The sequence below is a fragment of the Lolium perenne genome, chromosome 6 (assembly GCF_019359855.2).
Source record: "Lolium perenne isolate Kyuss_39 chromosome 6, Kyuss_2.0, whole genome shotgun sequence".
In the NCBI taxonomy this organism is placed as follows: Eukaryota; Viridiplantae; Streptophyta; class Magnoliopsida; order Poales; family Poaceae; genus Lolium; species Lolium perenne.
The window spans coordinates 57,627,868-57,654,078 of record NC_067249.2 but is presented as its reverse complement, the minus strand read 5'-3'; the positions used below and the strand labels follow the sequence as shown (position 1 = coordinate 57,654,078).

General features: G+C 41.5%; 1 protein-coding gene across 1 annotated transcript; it reads right to left on the bottom strand.

Moving 5' to 3' along the window:
* Positions 1–534: 534 nt before the first annotated feature.
* On the bottom strand, positions 535–6,673 carry LOC127308084 (autophagy-related protein 11). Its single transcript, XM_051338851.2, has 5 exons — positions 4,969–6,673; positions 2,535–4,194; positions 2,208–2,425; positions 1,445–1,658; positions 535–1,138 (listed from the first exon to the last, which is right to left on the bottom strand). The coding sequence occupies exons 1-5, from the start codon at positions 5,940–5,942 to the stop codon at positions 785–787; spliced, it is 3,420 nt and encodes a 1,139-aa protein (XP_051194811.1). The 5' UTR covers positions 5,943–6,673; the 3' UTR covers positions 535–784.
* Positions 6,674–26,211: the final 19,538 nt, after the last annotated feature.

Below are 26,211 nucleotides of genomic sequence, written 5' to 3'. Positions count from 1 at the left end.
CGAGCCTTCGGATCTTACTAGTCATTTACATTTTGAAATGAATGATGCGCCATGAACTCTACAATGTTCTTTTTGTTCTAAGCTTTTATTGCAAAAAAGACATTTCTTTTTCCTGGACAAGACTAGAGAAGGAAAAATGCGTCATACACTCATACCACTGGAGGTTCCCAACCCAAATGGACAAAGTTAACGGAACAGCTATTTTAGTTTTTACGGTTCAATCCAAACGAACAATTTTCGTGTCGGAAATAGGTTGGGCCGCTCGAGATGAGCAGAGGACCGTTGTGGGTCAGCTAGGAGCGTCTGGACACAGCGGCCCCGTAGCCGTAGGACTCCGACAGTCGGGCCGGACAAGCCATCGAATCGCCGCCGCTGGCGACCGACCCGTCGGCGCTCCTTTTCGTTCGAATAATAATGTAGCTCTATCCATAAGACGAGCCCCAGGTAGTGCTCGTGGTTGTAATCCTTCTTCAGAGTTATACCGATAAAACACTCTTTCCTTCACATAAGTAGAAAGTAAAAAGAGGAATAAAATGATGAACAAAGTGAACGTATATTATTATTATCCAGTCTGCTAGTACGAACAAAGACGACAGTATCAGTCGAGGAGTCATATTTACACGAGGAACCCGGGCACTATGTACAAGGTAGGTAGCAAAGTCATACGAAGCGGCAACTGAGCAGACCCATAATTCAAATAGTGACTGTATATGTACAATTGAGAGTTTCTCCCTTCATTTCAGCAGCCATGTCTAGGCAGCAGGATCAGGAAGGTGTCCTAGTTTCAGCGGGCAGTGTCCGGCAGCATCGCCACCGTCACCACGAAGTACTCGCAGCCTGCTGGCAGGCTGTACGGGTTGCTGTTCGGCATGGACCGCCGGTGCCTGCCAGGGCGTGATGAAGCTTCATTCTGGTCTACGTGCTTCGCTGCACGTCTCTCAATGTGCACAATCTGGCCGATGATGTAGGCAGGTTGCCGAGGAAGATGGGGCTCAGTGAACAGGGCCACAGACTCCTCGGAGAGGAAGTAGTTGGAGCGGTTCCGGTTGATGGCCTCGTAGTGCCCAGCAGGGTTCCGGACAAAGACAGCAAGCTCGTGGACGTCGAAATGGCCAACTGATATTTTTTCCTTGCTGGCCTGTCAAAACAGTTTCAACCAGAACCCACAGCTTACTTGCTTATTTATCGCAAATTAACACTACCAAGAGATTAACCCAGAAAACTATAAACCAGATAAATTTAAGATCCACAGCTTGTCTGTTTGTGATGATGTTGATTTGTCTAATATGTTTATGAGTCTGGTGCTACTCATGTTATGTCACACTACTTTCAGGTACTGGTAGTTAATTTTTTAATTAATTCAAGGTTTGTCTGATTTTTATAAGAGTATCTACCCAGCGAAAATATGCGCATTTTGGTATGATTTAAGAAACTAAAATGGTACCTGTTTTTCCAGTTGAAGTTTGCTGTATAGATTATTGAGCAGTGTTTTCTTTTCTTCCAACTCTCTTACGAGAATTCCATGCGCCGCTTCCATCCTTGAATAGCGTTCTACCAGCTCATCACTCTGCCGTGACAGAAAACCGACCTTGTCTGCAAGGATCTTGATGCATTGCTGGAACTGAATGGTAGAATCAGCTTCATCCTTCTTTACAGAACTAAAACAAAAGAAACCATTACAAAGGAGCCAGTAAGTAGAGTGTTAGATCTCTCTTTTGGTAGCAGAATGGTCAAACCCAAGGGAGCTAGAAACAAACATATGTCTTAAGTTAGTAGTAACTAGTAACATGAAAACTGACAAAGCAGATAATTCGCTAAAGGCATCTGGCATTAACATAATTTTAACACAAGATTCTACAATACAATGACACTAACATTATCAATCCAACCACTCATTTTCAACGTGTGAGCACATAAACTTTTGTAACGCCTTCACACAACAAATTTAGTATGAAATACACAAATCCTTTGGCTAAGACACCAACTGTCTATTCACCCTCAGACCAAACCACTAAGACAAAATACTACAATCTGCAAAAACTTCCAATGAAGTCTTTCTATTCCTTTCAGTTGATTATACTAGTTTCACGGAAAGCCCAATCGCTCACTGATAAATCGGATGTCTACCACAATGAGCTTGAAATGATAAACACACTGACCAGTAGGGGTAAGCACATAATGTAACACAAAAGAGAGCAACATGATACCTTGCTAAGGAGAGGGCTAAGGATCGCAGAGAATCTGCAAAGCCCGACATGCCTGGTGCAGTGACACAGTTATTTAGTCTTTCAAACAGGCCATGTATCCGCAGAGCAGATGACCGCAAAGCATCATACTCAACAGCCCTTCTATCAGCGGAGCATTTGTTGGTACGAGCCTCTTCTCTTGCCTCATGTAAGCAGTTTTCCAGGTGAGCACAGTTAATCTGTATCAAGATTTGTAAAATGCGAATTAATTAATGTTGCCTCATGCAAGCATGAAATGACTACTACAAGTTGCAAGGTGAAGATTATCCTACACTATGTAGATTTTACCTGAGATTCATCAAGAAGACCCTGGGCATTCTCAAGTTCTTTCTTCAGAGAGTTAACCTCACCCATCACAGAACTAAGTTTATTTTCCGCCTCATCCAACTGTTTTGATTTTTTGTCTACTGCATTTTGCAATTCTAACACAAAGAGCTCGCTGTTCCTTAGGTCCAAAGTATGATGTTCATTGGTTCTGGAGTTTATGATGCTAAGAGGATCTTCTGCAGGAACATCAGAAGTATTTGTCGTAGTGTGCTGAGTCAGTATTCGCCCTTCCTTATCAATATTGACAGGCTTAAGTTCGTTATCACGTGGAAATTCTGCCATGGAAGCATCCAGATTAGTGCATCCGGCTGAGTTGAGTAATTGCAAGTTCAGTGCACCTGAAACATCAGTCATATTCTCATCTCCACCTTCTGTTTGTTTAGATGGATGTTCAGATGTTGAAGACGTCTCATCCATGGCAACACTTGATTCGTCCCGCAGATGGGTTTGCCTGCCCCCAGATGCATCAAGATCATGACCTTTAAAAGTAGAAAGGAGGGAGTCAGATGCACCTTTGCTTCCTGAAACCATATGCCCATTTATGTACTGATTCGCTAATTGTTCCTCAAGCTCCTGGATACGCTTCTCAAAGGACAGGCACTGCTCCTGCTTTGCCTTCAACATTGACTGAAGCTGATTGGCATACTCATCCTTTGCAGTAAGTGCCTGAGCTGTTCTTTCTCTTGCATCTCTCAACACATTATCATTCTCCCCTTCATCAAAAGATTCAGGTGTAGCACCGAAAGTGCAGAGAACTGCAATCGCAGAAGCAAGTTCTGCTTTTAATCTGGCGTTCTCCACTTCTAATATACTAGTCCCTGTTATATCAGTATCACAGCCACCGAAAAAATCCTGTAAGTCCATCTTACCATCAGTGTTCAGATTGTTTTGTTCAGAGTTGCTGAAATTTCCAGGGGTACTAGAATCGCTTGATTGAGACTTTTGCTGTGATCTCTCAGATTTCAGAAGAGAACCCACTAAAGACTGGGGGGCGAGCCTTTCCAAATCATCAACGTCAATTGGAAGTAGATTGCAATCGAACGGCGCAATGTTTACATCACACTGGCTAGGAGTACCAAACAGTCCCATGGAACCCATGATTTCTCCTCCAATATACTTACACCATGTCCGAAGGAAAACCTCTCGTCTCCTGATCTCCGCTTCACGCTCTACTGCTAGTTTTTCAGCAAGCTGTCCAGCCAAGCCAGTATACAGCTTAAAAGAATGTCTTCGTCGGACTACCTCAGCAAGACAAGCCTTGTATGCATGACCCAAACCACCGAGTAGTTTCAGATAAGAATATTCTTTGTCTCGACTATCTATCGCCTCTTCGTATAAGATGAACTGATTTGTTATCATGTCCTTGATATCAATTTGAGCAGATTTGACCCCTCTCACACAGACATGTACCAATGTATTTGTTTCATTTTTCTTGGCCTTGCATTTCTGAAGCAAGTTTGTAAGCATGTGATCAAACTTCTGTACACTGGGCAAGTTATCCTTTTCATGTACCTCATAGATACGACCAACTGCTGAAACTGCATCATGAGGCCGGAGAGAATCGGAGAGTTGGGACCTTGAGCAGTCATCAACAAGCTTCTTTGCTGTATTTACATCTTTACTGTAGAACATAAGAGTTCTCAGAATTATGGCACAAGAGAAGGACATAATAAAAATATCAATAGCTACCAGATAAATTAAGTCCGAGCATAAGAGACTCTTGTTTGGTATCATCAGCCCATAACATATATAAAGTATAAATACAAGATAGCATATCTCTATAACCCAACAATAAGACACAAGTGCTGATCTCCGTTTGTTATACTGCTAACATACCATTTTTTGGTAAAACCATCATATTTTAAGATAACAATAGCTTCATTGTTTATTCAAATCATTTTCCGGTGTTTCTTTTTTGGTAAAACCAATCGATTTTCTCCACAACACAATGGAAATTCATTATTTATTCCACCATACTAAATCATATTCTGGTGTTCCCTAAGTAGTTTAATAATGGATTACCAGCAACTCAAATTCCAGGCAATCTACATGTAAAACCATAACTGAGAAATCAGTGCCATTTTTTTTTTGTTAAAACCATCATATTTTAAGATACAATAGCTTCATTGTTTATTCAAACCAGTTTCCGGTGTTCCTTTTTTGGTAAAACCAAACAATTTTCTCCACGACACAATGGCAATTCATTGTTTATTCCACCATGCTAAATCATAGCATTCCGGTGTTCCCTAAGTAGTTTAATAATGGAATTACCAGCAACTCAAATTCTAGCCAATCTACATGGTAGTCACTAACTCGAGGTCAATAATAGTTCTCAGAGGGAGTTCACACAGATATCGACGGGTATTTAAATACATGGGCATAGATTCAATCTAACCTTAGAGACTGCATGATGCTCTTCTGATCACCTAAGACTCTCGCATGCTCCTTTATCATCGCCTCCAGATCCTTCCATGCACTTGAGCTCATAGCATTCAACAAGCCATCCACCCTCTTCTTCAACTCGGCAAATTTAAGCTTCAGTGCCGAGACAACAACCTCGAAATTCTTATATGAGCTTAAGTACTCATCTGCCAACTTCCTTAGTATATTCTCATCCATAAGGTCCAGTAAGCACCGCCTCCCCTCGCATTGCAGGTCTGGATGAAGCCTAACAGCGCGCAACCTCTTACAATCTCTCTCGAAACTTGACAGCACCTCAACATACCCACGGTGCTGCTGCGTGAAGGAGCGCAGAAAGTTTGAATACCGCTGTGACGGCTTCCGGAATGCTTGCTCCAGGTTGCTCCTGGCCATGTCGAGAGCGCGCTCCTGCACCTGCCACTCGCGCAGCAGCCTGTTGCACACCTCGTACTTGGCCTTGCTCGAGTGATAATACGCATTGGCCACGTGAAAGTCATACCTGAACCTGATTTCATAAGAGACCAGTGCTTTCAAGGCCGGGTCAGCAGACAGCTCCAAGGGGGTGTCCTCCGGCTGGGGCTGGGGCGGAATAGATGGCTCAGGGATGTCAATAGACTCTGGCGCCGGGGGCGGAGCCTCGGCATGCAGGCGGGCCTTGTTGTAGAGGAAGACCTCACGGTCGTCACGGGGGAGGTTGTAGTGGGCGAGGTCGTTGGCGGCGTTGAGATGGATGTTGTTGCAGAGGAGGAGCTGGTCGGCCGGCGGGACGCCGCAGACGAGCTCGATGGAGCGCTGGATGGCATCAACTCGCGTGTCGCCTCCGCACTCGAACTCCATGCTGTGGCCATTCTCCGCCACGTGCACCATCAGCCTCTGCCCCAGCGGTGCCGCCGACGCGCCCTCCGCGCCGGCGCTGCTGCCCCCGGTCACCGCCGACCCGGAACTCATCTTCCCGGCGAGTTCCCCCACCAAATTTTGCACTTTTTTTCTGTCCTTTCCTTTTCTGCTTCACGCCCCCTTCTTCTTCAGATTAAATCTGCACTTCTGGCCACACCACCAAACAAGGCAACCACCAGTTGTAGCCAGAGCACCAAATCCTCGTCAATCTCTCGACGGCCAAGCACACAGAGCCGCGGCCGCCGTGCGCACGGCTCCGGAGGCACGCACCAATCTCGAATCTGCGAGGCCGAAAGACGGCGGCTTTCTCGGAATTCCGGCAAGAGACGAGGGGTGCCTGAGAGGGATCGACGTATCTTGCCCGAATTCGGCCGGTTCACCAACCCCACACGGATTTGGGCGGGGATAGATAGCTTCCGGGATTTCCTTCCTTATGTACAGAGATGGAAGCGACCTCCAAATCTGACTCCTCCGGAGATACGACTCCGGCTCCGTCTGCGTTTGATTCGGTCGCAGACAGAGATGAGATGAGATGGGATTTTCTTCTTCTACTTGGGGTGGGAGGCGGAAGGATTAGGCAGTAGCGGAAGGAGCACAAGGAAGACGAGGAGAAGAGGGCGGAAGGAACAAAAAAAAGGAAATATATTGGGGTGTATATGAAATAGGGTAAAGCTACCGTGTAGGAGTACACAATATTGCGGTGGTTTTGGCGAAGGGCTCCTTGCAGATTCTGGAATTCGCAAGGGCGTGAATTATTGGGGGAGAGCTTGCTTCTGTCGCATCGCAGGAGCTTGCTTCGGTGTGAAAATGTACTACTGCCGTGGCTTTGGTCTTTGGTTCATCTGAAGTGCAGACTACGGATTCTATTGTTTTTGCGAATGGCCCCGCAGAAGCAACTCACAACGAAAGAGAGAACCAGCTTGAAAGGAAGGTACTCCCTTCCTCTATAAAAGAAGGATGACTTAACTTTATTAAATTTTACTTGTAAAACAAGATACATGCATATTTTGATAAAGTTGAAACATCTTCTTATAGATAGAGGTAGTAATTTTTTGAAAATCCGACACAAAAGTCATAAGCTATATCTATATTCACATAGAAGAAAAGAGTCGTCATATATTAGTGAGACTGAACGAAGCCAAGATACAATGGTCACAAAATCCACCGTCTGCGGCCATAGCAAAGGAACCCGCGGCAAACGTTGCTCCAAACTAACCAATACAGTAGTGACCATCGAAAAGACAACGCATAACCACACTGTATATCATGTATCATGTAAACATTATATATCGTATAAATGTCACCAAAGTTTATGGATACATTTTCAATGTATCAGGTGATTAACAACAGTAGGGGGGAACTTCTATCAGACCAATTGAAAGATCGTGATACCATGACTAAAAAGGGTGAGTAAAAGTCTTCACAAGATCTTTCAATTATGAGTATTAAATAACATATGAATCTTCAAGAATATTATAGATAACTCACAACAGTAGCATTATGAGGAAAGGAGTACGTAGATTGAAGAACAAAGCAACATCAAAGCTATACAAATTAAATCTAAGGCTTTGAAAAGATAAACTAAGAAGATGATACATTGAAAATGTATCCATGAACTTTGGTCATTATGGTATGATATATATGATAATTGAATGCAATATGATGGTTTCAACATGTTTTATATTGATTTCAGGTATTTTTCATAAAGTTTTTATTTATTTGTTTATTGACTCTATGAGGCAGAAAAAACTATTTTCGGTGTTTTTGACTTTTCTGGAGTTGTGGGGCTTGAAAAGGGCAATATCAAAGAGCACGCTTCGGAATTTTTGATCAGATCCAACAAGCCAAAGTACGGCATCAGGAGGTCAACAGGTTGGGAGAGAAGGCCATGGCACGAGCCCCTACCCAGGTCGGACCATGGGGGATCTTCCCCCTCAGTCGTCTGATTCAATGTTTAGATCATGGATGTGTTTTTATTTTAAAACACCTATATATGCCCCCTGGTGTTTTATTTCATGATGCACATAGGTGGATTCGAAAACAATGAAACTGAGAGACATCAGTTTGCTGCTATAGGAATATTGGAGGCGACCGTTGCTGAAATCGCTTCTTGTGGCTTCTTCCTCCTTCACCAACACCTCCACGTCACTCTCCACCATGAGAGAGAAGTAGTTCACTCCCCGGACTTGGGGTTTGTGGTAGTAGCTTGATCCAATCTCTCTATGTACTTCAATAATTAGAGTCACATGAGTTGTCTACGTGATTGTGGCCATATATGTATTACCTTGATGATGGTTATTATGGTGTGAGATTATACATGTTATGCATTTCCGCTGTAATGGAACTTTTATAGCTTGGCATACTTTGCAAGCACATTATGATTGTCTATTGCAGTGGATAAATATTATTGAGTTACACATAGTGCCTTATTTGCTCATGTCGTGAGGTGTTTGACAACACCATGCGTAGGTAGATGAGAGGGGTGCGAAATGCGCACGACAAATAAGATGTGTGTGCGGTATTGTAGGGTGTAGCCGAGTGACAACAATGGTTGCGCTTGGACGCTTGGTGAATGCATTTGGATGTACATGTTTTTTCTAAACAATTTAAGTGGTTATACGTCAAAAATAGACTTCGTATGAAAAATTTATACTTGTTTTAGTGAACACTGCGTAAAACTGATTTCGAACCCAAAAATAAACTAGGTACAAAAAATATAGACTCATTTTCTAGGTTGAATGTGAATAAAATTGTTTGACTCGTAGAGATTTACCATGAGCCTTACTATATATAAGATTACATTGAGCTATTTGTTACTCATACAAGGAGAATTGATGGCTTTAAAGATTTCTTGATATTTGAAAGGCACATTGATGACCCACAAGTATAGGGGGTGTATCGTAGTATCTTCGATAAGTAAGAATGTCGATCCCAACGAGGAGCAGAAGGTGTTGATAAGCAGTTTCGATGAAGGATTCACTGTAAATTCTCACAGACAAGTATTCAGGGGGTTTTGATGTAACAGATGAATAAAGTACGAGTAAGTAAAGTGCGAGAGTAACAATTGCAGCGAGTGGCCCAGTCCTTTTTAGCACAAAGGACAAGCCGGTTTGTTTACTTATAATGACCAAACGTTCTCGAGAACACACGGGATTTTAGTCTAGTGCTTTCGCTACATACGGCTAATTAATCTTCATTGTTTTGATAAGTGTTGTGTGGGTGAACCTGTGCTAATGTACCGCCCTTCCTAGGACTAATATATACTTGTGATTATACCCCTTGCAAGCATCCGCAACTACAAGTAAGTAATTAAGATAAATCTAACCACAGCCTTAAACTCTGAGATCCTGCTATCCCTCCTGCATCGATATACCAACGGGGGTTTAGGTTTCTGTCACTCCGGCAACCCCGCAATTGGCAAACGAGTACAAGATGCATTCCCCTAGGCCCATAAAGGTGAAGTGTCGTGTAGTCGACGTTCACACGACACCACTAGAAGAATAACACCACAACTTAAATATCATAACATTGAGTATTACTCAACCATACTTCACTACTAACATTTAGACTTCACCCATGTCCTCAAGAACTAGACGAACTACTCACGAGACATCATATGGAACATGATCAGAGGTGATATGATGATGAATAACAATCTGAACATAAACCTTGGTTCAACGGTTTCACACAATAGCATCAATAACAAGTAGAAATCAACACCGGGAGAGTTTCCCCTATCAAACAATCAAGATCAAACCCAAATTGCTACAGCGGTGGCGATGTGCAGCGGTGGAGACGGCGGTGATGATGATGAAGATGATGATGATGGTGATGGAGATGATGTCCAGCTCGATGGCGGTGACGATGGCGTCGATTTCCCCCTCCGGGAGGGAATTTCCCCGGCGGATCTCAGCCTGCCGGAGAGCTCTTTTCTCTCTGGTGTTCTCCGCCCCACAGAGGCGGCTGTAACTCTTCGCGAGGTACCCTCTGGAGCTTAGGTTTTCGGGATGAAGGCATACGCGAAGAAAAGGAGGCGAGAGGGGGCTGTGGGCCCCCTCCTCACAGGGCGGCGCGGCCAGGCCTTGGGCCGCGCCGGCCTATGGGGTGGGCCCACCTCGGGTCCCCTCGGCTCCCCCTTCTGGCTCCCTCCGTCATCTGGAAAAATAGGATTTTTTGTATAATTTCCGTCAACTGTTGATCTTCCTAAATATTGCATTCTGACGGCGCTTTTTCCAGCAGAATCCTGGCTCCGGTGCTCGATCCTCCAATAATCATGAAACATGCAAAATAGATGAAATAACATAAGTATTATCCCCAAATATGAAATATATCAATGAATAACAGCAAAATATGATATAAAATAGTGATGCAAATTGGACGTATCAACTCCCCCCAAGCTTAGACTTCGCTTGTCCCCAAGCTAAACTGAACTCGGTAAACAGGACCACATGTTTATGGAGTGAAGAGTCGATAAATAAAATACGGACAAGAAGCATCATATTTATTCACACAAGACATTCTAGTAAACATCTTCCTCATATAATTCAACTTGAAACAAGTATAAGGTAATCACAAATAAAGGTGCATAAGAAATCTTAGTTGGTGATGGCAAACTTCGTTCTTGGTCAGAGAACAATTAACAGGTTATACTTATCTTATTGAGCAGCGCTCTCATGTTAAAGTTTATATGGCACAACTTGCATACTCAATCATAATAGTCTCCTCATGATCATTGATAACTTCCAAAACTATATTCATTTAGATAAAACTTGTACTAAACAAGGAAGAATAAAAGACATGATGAAGCAAATCACAATATAATGGTTTGATCACAACTACTCAAATGCTTGCTTGAGATGGAAGGAAATAGGTTTACTGACTCAACATAAAGTAAAAGACAGGCCCTTCGCAGAGGGAAGCAGGGATTAAATCATGTGCTAGAGCTTTTTCAGTTTTGAAATCATATAAAGAGAATGAAAGTAACATTTTGAGAGGTGTTTGTTGTTGTCAATGACTGGTAGCGGGTACTCTAACCCCCTTGCCAGACAAACCTTCAAAGAGCGGCTCCCATTTTATTTTTGTGTGGCACTCCTTCCAACCTTTCTTTCACAAACCATGGCTAACCGAATCCTCGGGTGCCTGCCAACAATCTCATACCATGAAGGAGTGCCTTTTTATTTTAGTTTTATTATGATGACACTCCCCCCAACCTTTGCTTACACAAGCCATGGCTAACCGAATCCTTCGGGTGCCGTCCATCAATCACATACCATGGAGGAGTGTCTATTTAGGTTAATTAATTTGGGACTGGGAATCCCATTGCCAGCTCTTTTTGCAAAATTATTGGATAAGTGGATGAAGCCACTAGTCCATTGGTGAAAGTTGCCCAACAAGATTGAAAGATAAAACACCACATACTTCCTCATGAGCTATAAAACATTGACACAAAATAAGAGATAGTAAATTTTGAATTGTTTAAAGGTAGCACACGAAGTATTTACTTGGAATGGCAGGAAATACCATGTTGTAGGTAGTTATGGTGGACACATATGACATAGGTTTGGGTTAAGGTTTGGATGCACGAGAAGTATTCCCTCTCGATGTGTCTTTGGCTAGCAAGGTTAATTAGCAAGCATAAGAGTCGAGGGAAACAAACAAATATACATGTGATAGAAACAATCATGCATCTTCCTTGCAAGCACAACCAGTTTTAACTTCAGAATAATAAACTATGAGCTAACAAGAAAGAAAGATAATGAAACAACTACATGTATTTCTCTTTTCTACTTAAACTTCAAAGTGTTGTTGCTATTGACCAATGCTAAGTTTGCCAAAACCAAATAGATTTATTCAATGCTCCCAAAGTGATACCAATACTAAAATCAAGATCAATCATATAATAGAGATTGCAAACTAAAATAAGATGTGCAATATGTAAATGATAATACTTCTCATTAATATTCCATAACGATAACTCACACCAAGGGATACATAGACAACCAACTAAAGGAGAGATACTTCCACACTGCAACCCATCTTATATGATAACTTCCCTACTCATGATATGACACTACTTGACAGTAAAAAGTAAAAGGTAGTGATGATGTGATACCGCGGCACTCCCCCAAGCTTGGAACAAACCAAGGGGATGCCAATACCGATGATGAATTACTCCTTTGGCGATGGTGGTGATGAACTCCTCCCGCACTTCTTACAGATCTCCTTCAGCTTCAGTTTCTCGGCTTGGCAATTCTGCACTAAAACTCGAAGAGATTCATTGTTATCTGAAGTTGGCGATGACGATCTTGTGATGGGAATCGAGTAATATTCCAGCATTCTACGGAGTCGGTAATTCTCCTCCTGGAGTATCTCCACTTCTCTCCTCAGAGCCCGGTATTGATCACAAAACTCATCGGTAGTCCGTAGAGCTTCTTCCAACACGGGGAAAGAATCGAGGCTAAGAGCAGGTGGTAAGGGTCCCTGCAAGTTATGAGAAAAAGAACGTCGAGTGTCAACAGATCCCACCAAGATTTGCTTACTCCCAACGGCTTGCTGCTCTTGTTTTGATGACACCCTTTTCACTTCTTCCTCCGAAAGCCCCTTGCCCTTGTTGTTGGAGGCCATGGTGCTCCTAGATTGAAAACAAATCCTGGCAGAAACAGCTCGAAACAAAACACGTCGAGAAAATGATATACGGACCTCCAGGAGTCCGGGGGATTATATAGCAGGAATTTTCACGACGAAAGGAAAGTACCAGGTCGAACTAGAGTCGGAAAGAGGCGTCGAGGTGGCCAGCTCATAGGGCGGCGCGGGCCAAGGCCTGGCCGCGCCGGCCTATGGGGGCACGCCCTCGTGCGTCTCCTCCACTCCGTTTCAATCTCGTAATTTTTCATATTTTTCAAAAATAGCAAAAATATTGTTCGGAAAGTAAATTGCGAACTTTTCATTACCAGTACTGTTACCTATTCAAAGTCGAGTTCTGGCGGACTGTCTATTCGACCTTTGATGAAGGCCTCCGGTGTTTCCACTCGAATAACATCAACATCTACATTGTAAGAATCACCTGAGATATAATGCTTGAGTCTTTGTCCATTCACCACTTGTGTGGCATTGCCTTGGAGAGAGCTAATTTTGATTGCTCCTGAACGATACACCTCCTCAACAACATATGGTCCTTCCCATTTCGAGAGCAGTTTCCCTGCAAAGAATCTGAGACGAGACCGATACAATAGGACTTTATCCCCAATATTAAATTCTCTTTTGATAATCCTTCTATCATGCCATTTTTTAACTTTCTCTTTAAAGAGTTTAGCATTTTCATAAGCTTCACTTCTCCATTCATCTAGAGAACTCAATTGCAGCAACCTCTTATTACCGGCAAGTTTAGGATCTTTATTTAATTCTCTAAATGCCCAATAAGCTTTGTGCTCTAGTTCTAAAGGTAAATGACAAGCTTTCCCATAAACCATTTTATAAGGTGACATTCCCATGGGATTTTTATAAGCAGTTCTATAAGCCCATAGTGCATCCTTCAATTTACTAGCCCAATTCTTTCTAGTTTTATTAACAGTCTTTTGCAAGATAGATTTAATCTCTCTATTTGATAATTCTACTTGCCCACTAGTTTGAGGATGATAAGCGGAAGCAATTCTATGATTAATACCATATTTAGCAAGAGTTTTTCTAAAACCACCATGAATAAAATGAGAACCTCCATCAGTCATAATATATCTAGGAACTCCAAATCTAGGAAAAATAATATCTAAAAGCATTCTTAAAGAGGTCTCACCATCAGCACTTTTTGTAGGTATGGCTTCCACCCATTTAGTAACATAATCAACAGCAACAAGTATATGAGTGTTACCTTCTGAAGAGGGAAAAGGTCCCATGAAGTCAAATCCCCAACAATCGAACGGTTCAATAACAAGAGTATAATTCATAGGCATTTCATTGCGTCTGGAGATATTACCAACCCTTTGACATTCATCACAAGATAAAATAAACTTCCTTGCATCTTTGAAGAGAGTTGGCCAATAAAAACCTGATTGTAGAACCTTTTGCGCGGTTCTATCTCCGGCGTGATGTCCTCCATAAGCACTACCATGACATTTACTCAATATCTCTTGTTGTTCATATTCGGGAACACATCTTCGCGGAATACCATCCACTCCTTCTTTATATAAGTGTGGGTCATCCCAGAAATAATGCCTCAAGTCATAAAAGAATTTCCTCCTTTGCTAAGCTGAAAAGGTTGGAGGCAAGTGATGACCCACAAGTATAGGGGATCGCAACAGTCTTCGAGGGAAGTAAAACCCAATTTATTGATTCGACACAAGGGGAGACAAAGAACACTTGGAAGCCTTAACAACGGAGTTGTCAATTCAGTTGCACCTGGAAACAGACTTGCTCGCAAGGGTTTATCAGTAGTAACAGGTTTATAGCAAGAGTGATGGTGAAATAACAGCAGAGTAACAGAGACAGCAGTAGTGATTTTAGTAAACAGCAGGATTAAAATACTGTAGGCACGGGGACGGATGACGGGCGTTGCATGGATGAGAGAAACTCATGTAACAATCATAGCAGGGCATTTGCAGATAATAATAAAACGGTGTCCAAGTACAAAGCAATCAATAGGCATGTGTTCCATATATAGTCGTGCGCGCTCGCAATGAGAAACTTGCACAACATCTTTTGTCCTACCAGCCGGTGGCAGCCGGGCCTCAAGGGAAACTACTGGATATTAAGGTACTCCTTTTAATAGAGTACCGGAGCAAAGCATTAACACTCCGTGAACACATGTGATCCTCACATCGCTACCATTCCCTCCGGTTGTCCCAATTCTTGTCACTTCGGGGCCATTGGTTCCGGACAGCGACATGTGTATACAACTTATAGGTAAGACCATAAACAATGAATATCATGATGAAACAATAACATGTTCAGATCTGAGATCATGGCACTCGGGCCCTAGTGACAAGCATTAAGCATAACAAGTTGCAACAATATCATCAAAGTACCAACTACGGACACTAGGCACTATGCCCTAACAATCTTATGCTATTACATGACCAATCTCATCCAATCCCTACCATCCCCTTCGGCCTACAGCGGGGGAATTACTCACACATGGATGGGGGAAACATGGCTGGTTGATGTAGAGGCGTTGGCGATGATGGCGGCGATGATCTCCTCCAATTCCCGTCCCGGCGGAGTGCCGTAACGGAGACTTCGGCTCCCGCGACGGAGTTTCGCGATGTGGCGGCGTTACGGAGGGTTTCGGCGACTTTGACTTCTTCCCGTGCGTTTTTAGGTCGAGGCCGATAAATAGTCCGAAGGAGGGCGTCGGAGGCCGGCCGAGGGGCCACACCACAGGGCCGCGCGGGCCCCCGGGGCCGCGCCGCCTATGGTGTGGGGCCCTCGGGCCTCCACTTCAATTGCCCTTCTCGGCTCCGTTAGTTTCCTGGGAAAATAGGGCCTTCGCATAAATTCCGAGGTTTTTCCCGAAAGTTGGATTTCTGCACAAAAACGAGACACTGAGCGATTCACGAAAACAGCGTTAGTCCGTGTTAGTTGCATCCAAAACACACAAATTAGAGGCAAAACAATAGCAAAAGTGTTCGGGAAAGTAGATACGTTTTGGACGTATCAACTCCCCCCAAGCTTAGCTTATTGCTTGTCCTCAAGCAATTCAGTTAACAACTGAGCGATAAAAGAACTTTCACGAACACATTTGCTCATATGATGTATATATTCTCATGCTATGGCTAATACTCGAAAGCAGTTCATAATGAGATATATGCAAATAAGATCATCTAACAGCTATGTCAATCATGGAGAGGTACCAACAATTAATAAGAAGCATCATGAATCATGTGTATAAGCAAGATTGCAATGTTCATAAGAGAGTATGATAAAGTGGTATCTCGCTGGCCTGTATTTGGTTGGCAAAACATAAATGCCCGGGCACCTCTGGAGTTCATAGAAAGACTAGAAGTAGTGATTGTCAAAAGATAAATGCATCAAAGTTATACCACAATCAATCATATTTTGAGACAAGCATATTGTACTAAGAATGACAGTTGTGCTCTCAAGATAGTGCTCAAAGAAATAATGGAGACACAACATAAAAGTAAAAGATTGACCCTTCGCAGAGGGAAGCAGGGATTAACATGCGCTAGAGCTTTTCATTTTTATAAAGACAGGAGTAAAATTATTTTGAGAGGTGTTTGTTGTTGTCAACGAATGGTAATGGGTACACTAACTACCTCGCCAACCGGACTTTCAAGAGCAGCTCCCATGAATTATTGCATATTTATTTGGCACTCCTTCCAACCTTTCTTTCACAAACCATGGCTAACCGAATCCTCGGGTGCCTGCCAACAATCTCATACCATGAAGGAGTGCCTTTTTTATTTTGGTTTTATTATGATGATGACACTCCCCCAACCTTTGCTTACACAAGCCATGGCTAACCGAATCCTTCGGGTGCCGTCCAACAATCACAAACCATGGAGGAGTGTCTAATTAAGTTAATTAATTCGGGACTGGGAATCCCATTGCCAGCTCTTTTTGCAAAATTATTGGATAAGCGGATGTGCCACTAGTCCATATGAGAGTCCGTCAAAAGTAAATGACAAGGTTGAAAGCTAAACACCACATACTTCCTCATGAGCTATGAAACATAAACACAAATTGAGAAGCATTTTGAAGGTTTTAAAGGTAGCGCATGAGAATTTACTTGGAATGGTTTGAAATGCCATGCATAGGTATTTATGGTGGACACTCTGGAATAACTTGGTTTTCATGTGTTTGGAAGTACGAGCAGCGTTCCCGCTCAGTACAAGTGAAGGCTAGCAATAGACTAGGGAGCGACAAATCAAGAGAGCAAGAATCGTCATAATCATGCTTGCGGCAAAATAAATTAACGGAGGCATAAAAGTGATACAAGAACTCTGAAGCAATATAAATCATCGAGGCTTAATTGACTTTTTGTTCAGTCATATGCATGCGTGAGCATGTGCCAAGTCGATATAAATGAATTATTCAGAGGAGGATACCACAATGCCATACTTACTTATGAATAAAACAATGCAAACAAACATACATGACATGCTACTCATATTAATAAATTGGAGCTAAACATGAGAGATCATGAACTACTAGACTTTCTCAAATAACATATACCTCACATGAACCAACTAAGCATGCTCACATGGATGAGTATATGTATAAAAATGAAAACAAATAGAGTTCATACCAGCCTCTCACCACAATCAGATTGTCGTAGATCGTCATTATTGCCTTTTCACTTGTGCAGCTTGGATAATATGAAATGAAAACCACGCTCCAGCCACCGAAGACCATTGAACTCATAAAGAACTTTACAAACCAGAGAAGAACAGCAAATATTTTTGGTGTTTTCAAATTGCAAATAAGAACAAGAGGAAACAAACAAACAAAGCAAAATCTTTTTGGGTTTTCTTATAGCAAACTAGCAATAGCAAATAAAGTGAAACAAATGCAAGAAACTAAAGCAAACAAATGGTGAAGAGAAATAACAGAAATATTTTTGGTCTTTTTGTGTTTTGGGAAGGAAACAAAGCGAAATCAAGAAATAGCAAACTAAAAGAAACACAGAAAAGCGAAATGGCAGAAATCTGCCAAAACCTGACAGCAGTACAGAAATCGATTTTAAAAAAAATCTTACGTTGCTCAGATCGAAAAGTGTTCAACTAATGAAAGTTAGATAACAACCTGGGGAACCTACACAAAAATTTGCAGCTCAAAATGACGCTCTGGCTATTTTTGACGATTTTTACAGTAACATTCCAGAATCTGTTTTCAGGCAGCATTTCCCCAAATATCATCTTCCTCTCATTAGAAAGCCACTCAATCGAACAAAACAAGTATGTAAAAGTATCCAGCAACCATAATATGCAAAGAATGAGTGATGCTGGTATACCTCCCCCCAAGCTTAGGCTTTTGGCCTAAGTGGAGTTCAATCCCATCGATCCCATGAAGTAGTGTCTCCGTAATATGAAGATGGGTCGTATTCCGGTATGTGCTAGAAGAAGCACCCGGATATGTGACGGTGTGGTCGTAGGAGGTCCCGACGTCCTCGGAGTCATGTTGCTGGTGGAAGTCTCTTATCTTCAAATGTTCATCCACCTCCTCCTTAGTGCACGACCATGACTGCCTGTCAATACTCAACAAACTAGGTTGGGGAAGAGGGATTTCCTTCTCCTCCCCGTCAGAAAACAACATTCTATACACAATACTATCTAAAGTAGAGTCAGTAGTAACAAAATGATGACTCTTCATAGCAGTAATATCAAGTCTCCTAGGGGCCAATGGCACATCATTAGGATCAATAGGAAGATTAAGATATGTTAAAACGCGCAGTGCAATGGTTCCTCCAAAAATAGGCCCCCTGGTAGTCAGGCGGCGAGCAATAAGAGCACCAAGGTGATAGGAGGTTTGACCAGTAAGTGCAATATTCAGGAAAGCAAGATGGTAGCTAGAGATATTACTAGTGTTCTCCCTACCAAGAATGCTAGTAGCAATGTAGTATGCAAAATATTTAATGGCGGGGAGTTGAATGTTCCTTATCTTGCCCCGCTGAATGGTGCGACAATCATCGTCGGTGATCCCACGGTAGAGCTCCAGCAAGTCCCGGGGGTTGTCATCAATCCTACTTGCTGTACCTACAGGGGCAATATCCAAGGCACAACAAAAATCCTTCAATGGCATAGTTACAGTATTACCATAAATCCTGAACGCATACTGTTGGCTCATAGTGTTTGTTGTTGAACTGAAACTCGACGAAGATTTTGGTGAGCAAGTAGTATTGCTCCCTTTCATCGCCCATATAAGTGGTTAACCCTGCCCTGTTGACAAGGGTTAAGAAATCCTCCAAAGTATCCCTGCATTCCTTAGAAAATCATAACATGGAAAAGTAGAAGCATTAGGAGGACCGTTGTCCTCTTCAGGCGCGAAGCTAGGCGCGAGGATATCTTCATTATATGATTGCCTAATCCGGGTGGCGGCCCTAGAAGGCCTCCCGGTGCTGGTTGTCCCCTTCTTGAACAACTCTCCAAAGCTAAACTTCTTCATAGCTTCTCTGAAATTTTCAACAAATGACATAAAAAAATTTGATTTGGTGACATATAATTGAGGGAAACTACCATAGGAACTTGCTAGAGTACTAATCATGCATCAAAACTAGTTTCTACCACTTAGAACAAGCATGCAAGCTCACTAAACATGTTACCTACAGCAGCAAAATATTCAAGATGTACTCAACCAAACGAAATTCTACTTGGATGGGTGGAGGAGTCACATACCGAAGAGCAAATGTGCCAAATTTCAGACAGAAATCTGGGCTGAGCAAAGAGATCGAAAAATCCGGAGCTCAGCAAAAACGCGAGTGAGAGGAACTTGGTACGAGTTTTTCGGGAGAGAGACTGTTCTGGGCGAAAGAGATGACAAAGTGGGGCAGAGGGGGGCCCACACCACATGGTGGCGCGGCCACCTCCTTGGCCGCGCCGGCCTGTGGTCTGGCGCCCTCTGGTGCCCCACAGGTCATCCTCTGGTGTTCCCAGGTGCCTCGTCGAAAAATAGGACCAACGGTATAATTTTTGTGAATTTTTGAAAACTTTGAAAAACGCACATTTCTGGGTATTTAGTTTATTATTACTGGCCAGGAAAAATTTCGAAATCTTCAAATAACTAAAGAACTTTGCAAATTAAAAGTGCTACAGCAACTAGAGCAAGTGGAGGAAGAAAGATATGTTGTTTACCTCCTCTATGCATATAAAAAGTATCCGTTAACAAGGTTGATCAAGTCTTGTCACCAAATAACTTTTTCATAGCATAAGAAGAAATAAACCTCAAATCAATCATGTTACCTTGAATTGTATTGATATGGATCCAATCACGAGAGTTTGATATTCTTCTTTAGGCTCATATATAGGACAATCAATAGTTCCCACTTTGATAGTTCTCACATTAGAAATAGTATTAACTCCACACGCTTTCTCAATCCTCTTGGGAAAATAAACGGTATGCTCCCTATCATCAACATTGAAAGTAACCTTTCCTTTATTGCAATCAATAACAGCCCCTGCGGTGTTAAGAAAAGGTCTCCCAAGAATAATAGACATATTATCATCTTCGTGCATTTCCAACACAACAAAATCAGTTAATATCAAGCAGTTAGTAGTAACTTGAACAGGAACATTCTCACATATACCAACAGGAATAGCAGTAGATTTATCAGCCATTTGCAAAGATATATCAGTAGGTATCAGCTTATCTAAGTAAAGTCTCTTATAAAGAGAAAAAGGCATAACACTAACACCGGCTCCCAAGTCACATAGAGCAGTTTTAACATAATTATTCTTAATAGAACAAGGAATAGTAGGTATACCTGGGTCGCCCAACTTCTTTGGAATTTTGCCATTGAAAGAGTAATTAGCAAGCATAGTGGAAATTTCCTCATTGGGGATTTTCCTTTTGTTAGTAACAATATCTTTCATATACTTTGAATAAGGTGGCAATTTAATAGCATCGATCAAAGGGATTTGCAAGAATAAAGGTTTCATCCAATCGCAAAATTTATTATAGTGTTCTTCTTCCTTTGATTTTAATTTCTTAGCAGGAAAAGGCATTTGCTTTTGCACCCAAGGTTCTCTTTCATTACCATGTTTCTCAGCAATAAAATCTTCTTTAGTGTACTTTTTATTTTTAGCATGCTTTTCAGGTTCTTCTTCAACCTCTTCTTTATCAGGAGTATCATTCTTATCATTATCATTATCATTATCATGTTCATTACCACTTTCAGTTTCAGCATCAGAAATAGAAATACTATTAGGATCATTAACAGGTTCAGAGGATTCTACAACATTTTTATGTTTCTTCTTCTTTTTCTTCCTAGAATGAGCACTAAGTTCAATGCGTTGAGAATCTTGTTCAACTCTTTTGGGATGCCCTTCAGGATATAGAGGATCCTGGGTAGAGACACCACCTCTAGTTGTTACTTCATAAGCATGTTTCTCTTTAGAATTATTCCCTAACAAGTCATTTTGCACTTTAGTGAGTTGATCAATTTGAGTTTGAATCATTTGAAAATGTTTAACAAGCATCTTAACATCATTGGAGGTTCTCTCCACAATATCATGCAATTCACTAATAGCTTGAGAATTTTCCATTAAATGATTCTCTACTCTCATATTAAAATTTTCTTGCTTAACAATATAATTATCAAACTCATCTAAGCATTGTGCAGGAGGTTTCGAATACGAAATATCTTCCCTAGTAAAGCGTTGAAGGGAGTTTACCTCAATCATGGATGAAGGGGGAATTATCTCACATATATCTTCAATAGGAGGTAGATTCTTCACATCTTCAGATTTAATACCTTTCTCCTTGAGAGACTTCTTGGCTTCCCTCATATCTTCATCATTCAATTTAATTAAACCCCGCTTCTTCAATATTGGAGTTGGAGTCGGTTCAGGCGTAGTCCAATCATCATGATTCCGGCTTATTTTAGCCAATAATTCTTCAGTAAATGCAGGAGTTCTTTTCACGAAAACACAACCAGCACAACTATCCAGGTATGCCCTAGACTCAATGGTTAGTCCACTATAAAATATATCAAGTAAATCATGCTTTTCCAAATCATGCTCGTGTCGAGCTCTAATAAGAGAGCAGAATCTCGACCAAGCCTCAGCAATTTCTCTTTATCTCCTGATTAAAATTATAAATTCTCTCGCAAAGCAATATGTTGAGCACTAGCAGGAAAGTATTTGCGGAAGAAAACATCAAGCAATTCTTTCGGACTTTTAATAGAATTAGGTGGCAAATTATTATACCAAATTTTAGCGTCATCCTTTAATGAGAATGGAAATATTTTAGCAACAAAGTAAGTACGCATCTTAACATCATCGTAAAACAAGCTACTAAGAGTAGATAGCTCACCATGTGTTCAACAAGACTTTCTTTTTCAGTACCACAAAAGGGTGTTTTCTCAACAATAGCTATATGAGATAGATCAAGAGAAAAATCATAATCTTTATCCCTAATGTTTATAGGAGATGTGGCAAACTTAGGATCAGGAGACAGTTTATATCTAACAAAGCATGTTCTGCAAGCAACTTTTTAATTTTTCTTGCATCAGTAGTAGCATTGCATTTTTCAATAAAATCATCATTAAGCTCCACATAATCTTCCTCAGGATCATCACTAAAATAATCAAGTTCAGGTGAACTAACAGTGTGTAGTAGCATTAGGAGTTTCAGTATTTTCAATTTGTCTAGACCTAGCAATTGTAGCATCTAGAAAAGATCCCAATGAACCACTATCATCAAGCACAGCAGAAACATTATCAATATTATGAGAGTGTTCAGATTCAGCAGATGTACCCGCATGCGAAGCATGTGGCGGTGAAACAAGTTTATCAATCACAGATGGTGAATCAAGAGCAAGCAGAGGTATTCAGAATTGTACCTTTTCTTGTAGTGGATGGTAATATGGCGATCTTAGTATCGCGAGGTTTACCCATGATGGAGAATTTGCAGCGAACAATATTAATCCAAGTGAACTTCCAAATAAAGCTATGCTCCCCGGCAACGGCGCTTGAGAAAATAGTCTTGATGACCCACAAGTATAGGGGATCGCAACAGTCTTCGAGGGAAGTAAAACCCAATTTATTGATTCGACACAAGGGAGACAAAGAACACTTGGAAGCCTTAACAACGGAGTTGTCAATTCAGTTGCACCTGGAAACAGACTTGCTCGCAAGGGTTTATCGGTAGTAACAGGTTTATAGCGATGGCAGTGGTGAAATAACGACGAAATGTATGAGACAGCGATAGTGATTTTAGTAAACAGCAGGATTAAAATACCGTAGGCACGGGGACGGATGACGGCGTTGCATGGATGAGAGAAACTCATGTAACAATCATAGCAGGGCATTTGCAGATAATAATAAAACGGTGTCCAAGTACAAAGCAATCAATAGGCATGTGTTCCATATATAGTCGTGCGCGCTCGCAATGAGAAACTTGCACAACATCTTTTGTCCTACCACTGCCGGTGGCAACCGGCCTCAAGGGAAACTACTGGATATTAAGGTACTCCTTTTAATAGAGTACCGGAGCAAAGCATTAACACTCCGTGAACACATGTGATCCTCACATCGCTACCATTCCCTCCGGTTGTCCCAATTCTTGTCACTTCGGGGCCATTGGTTCCGGACAGCGACATGTGTATACAACTTATAGGTAAGACCATAAACAATGAATATCATGATGAAACAATAACATGTTCAGATCTGAGATCATGGCACTCGGGCCCTAGTGACAAGCATTAAGCATAACAAGTTGCAACAATATCATCAAAGTACCAACTACGGACACTAGGCACTATGCCCTAACAATCTTATGCTATTACATGACCAATCTCATCCAATCCCTACCATCCCCTTCGGCCTACAGCGGGGGAATTACTCACACATGGATGGGGGAAACATGGCTGGTTGAGGTAGAGGCGTTGGCGGTGATGGCGGCGATGATCTCCTCCAATTCCCCGTCCCGGCGGAGTGCCAGAACGGAGACTTCTGGCTCCCGCGACGGAGTTTCGCGATGTGGCGGCGTTCTGGAGGGTTTCTGGCGACTTCGACTTCTTCCCGTGCGTTTTTAGGTCGAGGCCGATAAATAGTCCGAAGGAGGGCGTCGGAGGCCGGCCGAGGGGGCCACACCACAGGGCCGCGTGGGCCCCCCCTGGGCCGCGCCGCCCTATGGTGTGGGGCCCTCGGGCCTCCACTTCAATTGCCCTTCTGGCTCCGTTAGTTTCCTGGGAAAATAGGGCCTTCTGCATAAATTCCGAGGTTTTTCCCGAAAGTTGGATTTCTGCACAAAAACGAGACACCAGAGCAGTTCTGCTGAAAACAGCGTTAGTCCGTGTTAGTTGCATCCAAAACACACAAATTAGAGGCAAAACAATAGCAAAAGTGTTCGGGAAAGTAGATACGTTTTGGACGTATCAGCAAGTACTTGGAAACAATAAAGTTAGCATAATCAGCATACCAAGGACTGTCTCGCGAACTCACCTTTATTACAGCCAATTGTTCATTTGGAAAACTATCATTAACAGGAACATGATCATAAGCAATATTTTCCAATCTAGACAAATTATCAGCAACAGGATTACCAGCACCTTTCCTATCTACAATATGTAAATCAAATTCTTGCAACAGAAGTACCCATCTAATAAGCCTTGGCTTAGCATCTTTCTTTTGCATAAGGTATCTAATTGCAGCATGATCAGTATGAATAGTAACTTTTGAATCAACAATATAAGATCTAAACTTATCACAAGCAACGACTACAGCTAACAATTCTTTCTCAGTAGTAGCATAATTTCTTTGAGCAGCATCAAGGGTTTTACTAGCATAATGAATAACATTCAATTTTTTATTTACTCACTGTCCAAGAACAGCGCCTACAGCAAAATCACTAGCATCACACATAATTTCAAATGGTAAGTTCCAATCAGGAGGTTCAACTATAGGAGCAGTTGTTAAGGCTTTCTTTAGAGTTTCAAAAGCTTCCTTACAATCATCATCAAAAACAAAAGGTACATCTTTTTGAAGAAGATTAGTAAGAGGCTTTGAAATCTTGGAGAAGTCTTTAATAAACCTCCTATAAAACCCAGCATGACCAAGAACACTACGAATACCTTTAACATCCCTAGGACAGGGCATCTTCTCAATTGCTTCAACTTTAGCTCTATCAACTTCAATACCTCTCTCGGAAATTTTATGTCCCAATACAATTCCTTCATTAACCATAAAGTGGCATTTCTCCCAATTAAGAACAAGGTTAGTTTCTTCACATCTCTGCAAAACTTTATCAAGGTTCCGCAAGCAATTATCAAAAGAATTCCCATAGACAGAAAAATCATCCATGAATACCTCTACAATACTCTCGCAAAAGCCATGAAAAATAGCAGACATGCATCTTTGAAAAGTAGCAGGAGCATTACATAAACCAAAAGGCATACGTCTATAAGCATAAGTTCCATAGGGACAAGTGAAAGTGGTTTTCTCTTGATCCTTAGTTTTAACAGCAATTTGTGAAAACCCAGAATAACCATCAAGAAAGCAAAAGTGAGTATTCTTAGATAACCTTTCTAACATTTGATCAATAAAAGGCAAAGGGTAATGATCTTTTTTAGTAACCTTATTAACTTTACGATAATCAATGCACATTCTATACCCTACAACTACTCTTTGAGGTATGAGCTCATCATTATCATTAGGCACAACAGTCATTCCTCCTTTCTTAGGAACACAATGCACAAGACTAACCCATCTACTATCAGCAATAGGATATATAATACCAGCTTCAAGAAGTCTTAATACCTCATTTCTTACCACATCCTTCATCTTAGGAATTAGACGACACTGAGGTTCAACAATAGGCTTCGCATCATCTTCCATATTAATGGCGTGTTGGCAAATAGAGGGAGAAATCCCCTTCAAGTCATCAAGAGTGTAGCCAATAGCACCTCGGTGTTTCTTCAATATTTCCAATAACCTTTCTTCTTCAAACTCTGAAAGCTTAGAACTAGTAATAACAGGATATATTTTCTTATCATCAATATGAGCATATTTAAGATTATCAGGCAATGGTTTTAAATCAAAGACAGGATCTTCCTTTGGTGGTGGTGTTGTACCCAGATCTTCCACCGGTAAATCATGCTTAAGAATAGGTTGACGAAGGAAAATTTCATCAAGCTCATCTCTTTCTTCCCTAAAAACTTCACTCTCACTATTCTCCAAATGTTGCTGCAAGGGATTATTAGGAGCAAGAACAATAGATGCACACTGTTCAACTTTAAAATCGTTATTAGGCAAATCAGCTTTATAAGGAGTTTTGGTAAATTTAGAGAAGTTAAACTCATAAGATTCACCAGCAAATTTAGTCAAAATTTTCTCTTTCTTGCAATCTATAATAGCTCCACAAGTATTTAGAAAAGGTCTACCAAAAATGATAGGACAATATTTACTAGCAGCAGAACCAAGTACCAAAAAGTCAGCAGGATATTTAATCTTACCGCATAGAACTTCCACATCTCGAACAATACCAATTGGAGAGATAGTTTCTCTATTAGCTAGCCGAATAACCACATCAATATCTTCAAGTTCACAAGAACCAATTTCGTGCATAATCTCCGTATAAAGCTCATAAGGAATAGCACTAATACTTGCACCAATATCACATAAACCATAATAACAATGATCTCCAATTCTAACAGA

Bases quoted from the DNA above. Each gene is read 5' to 3' on its own strand.
- LOC127308084 (XM_051338851.2), bottom strand. From the start codon at position 5,942: ATGAGTTCCGGGTCGGCGGTGACCGGGGGCAGCAGCGCCGGCGCGGAG. The intron at 2,426-2,534 runs GTAAAATCTACA...ATCTTGATACAG, and splicing joins GTCTTCTTGATGAATCTCAG to ATTAACTGTGCTCACCTGGA. The intron at 1,659-2,207 runs GTATCATGTTGC...CTTTTGTTTTAG, and splicing joins TTAGCCCTCTCCTTAGCAAG to TTCTGTAAAGAAGGATGAAG.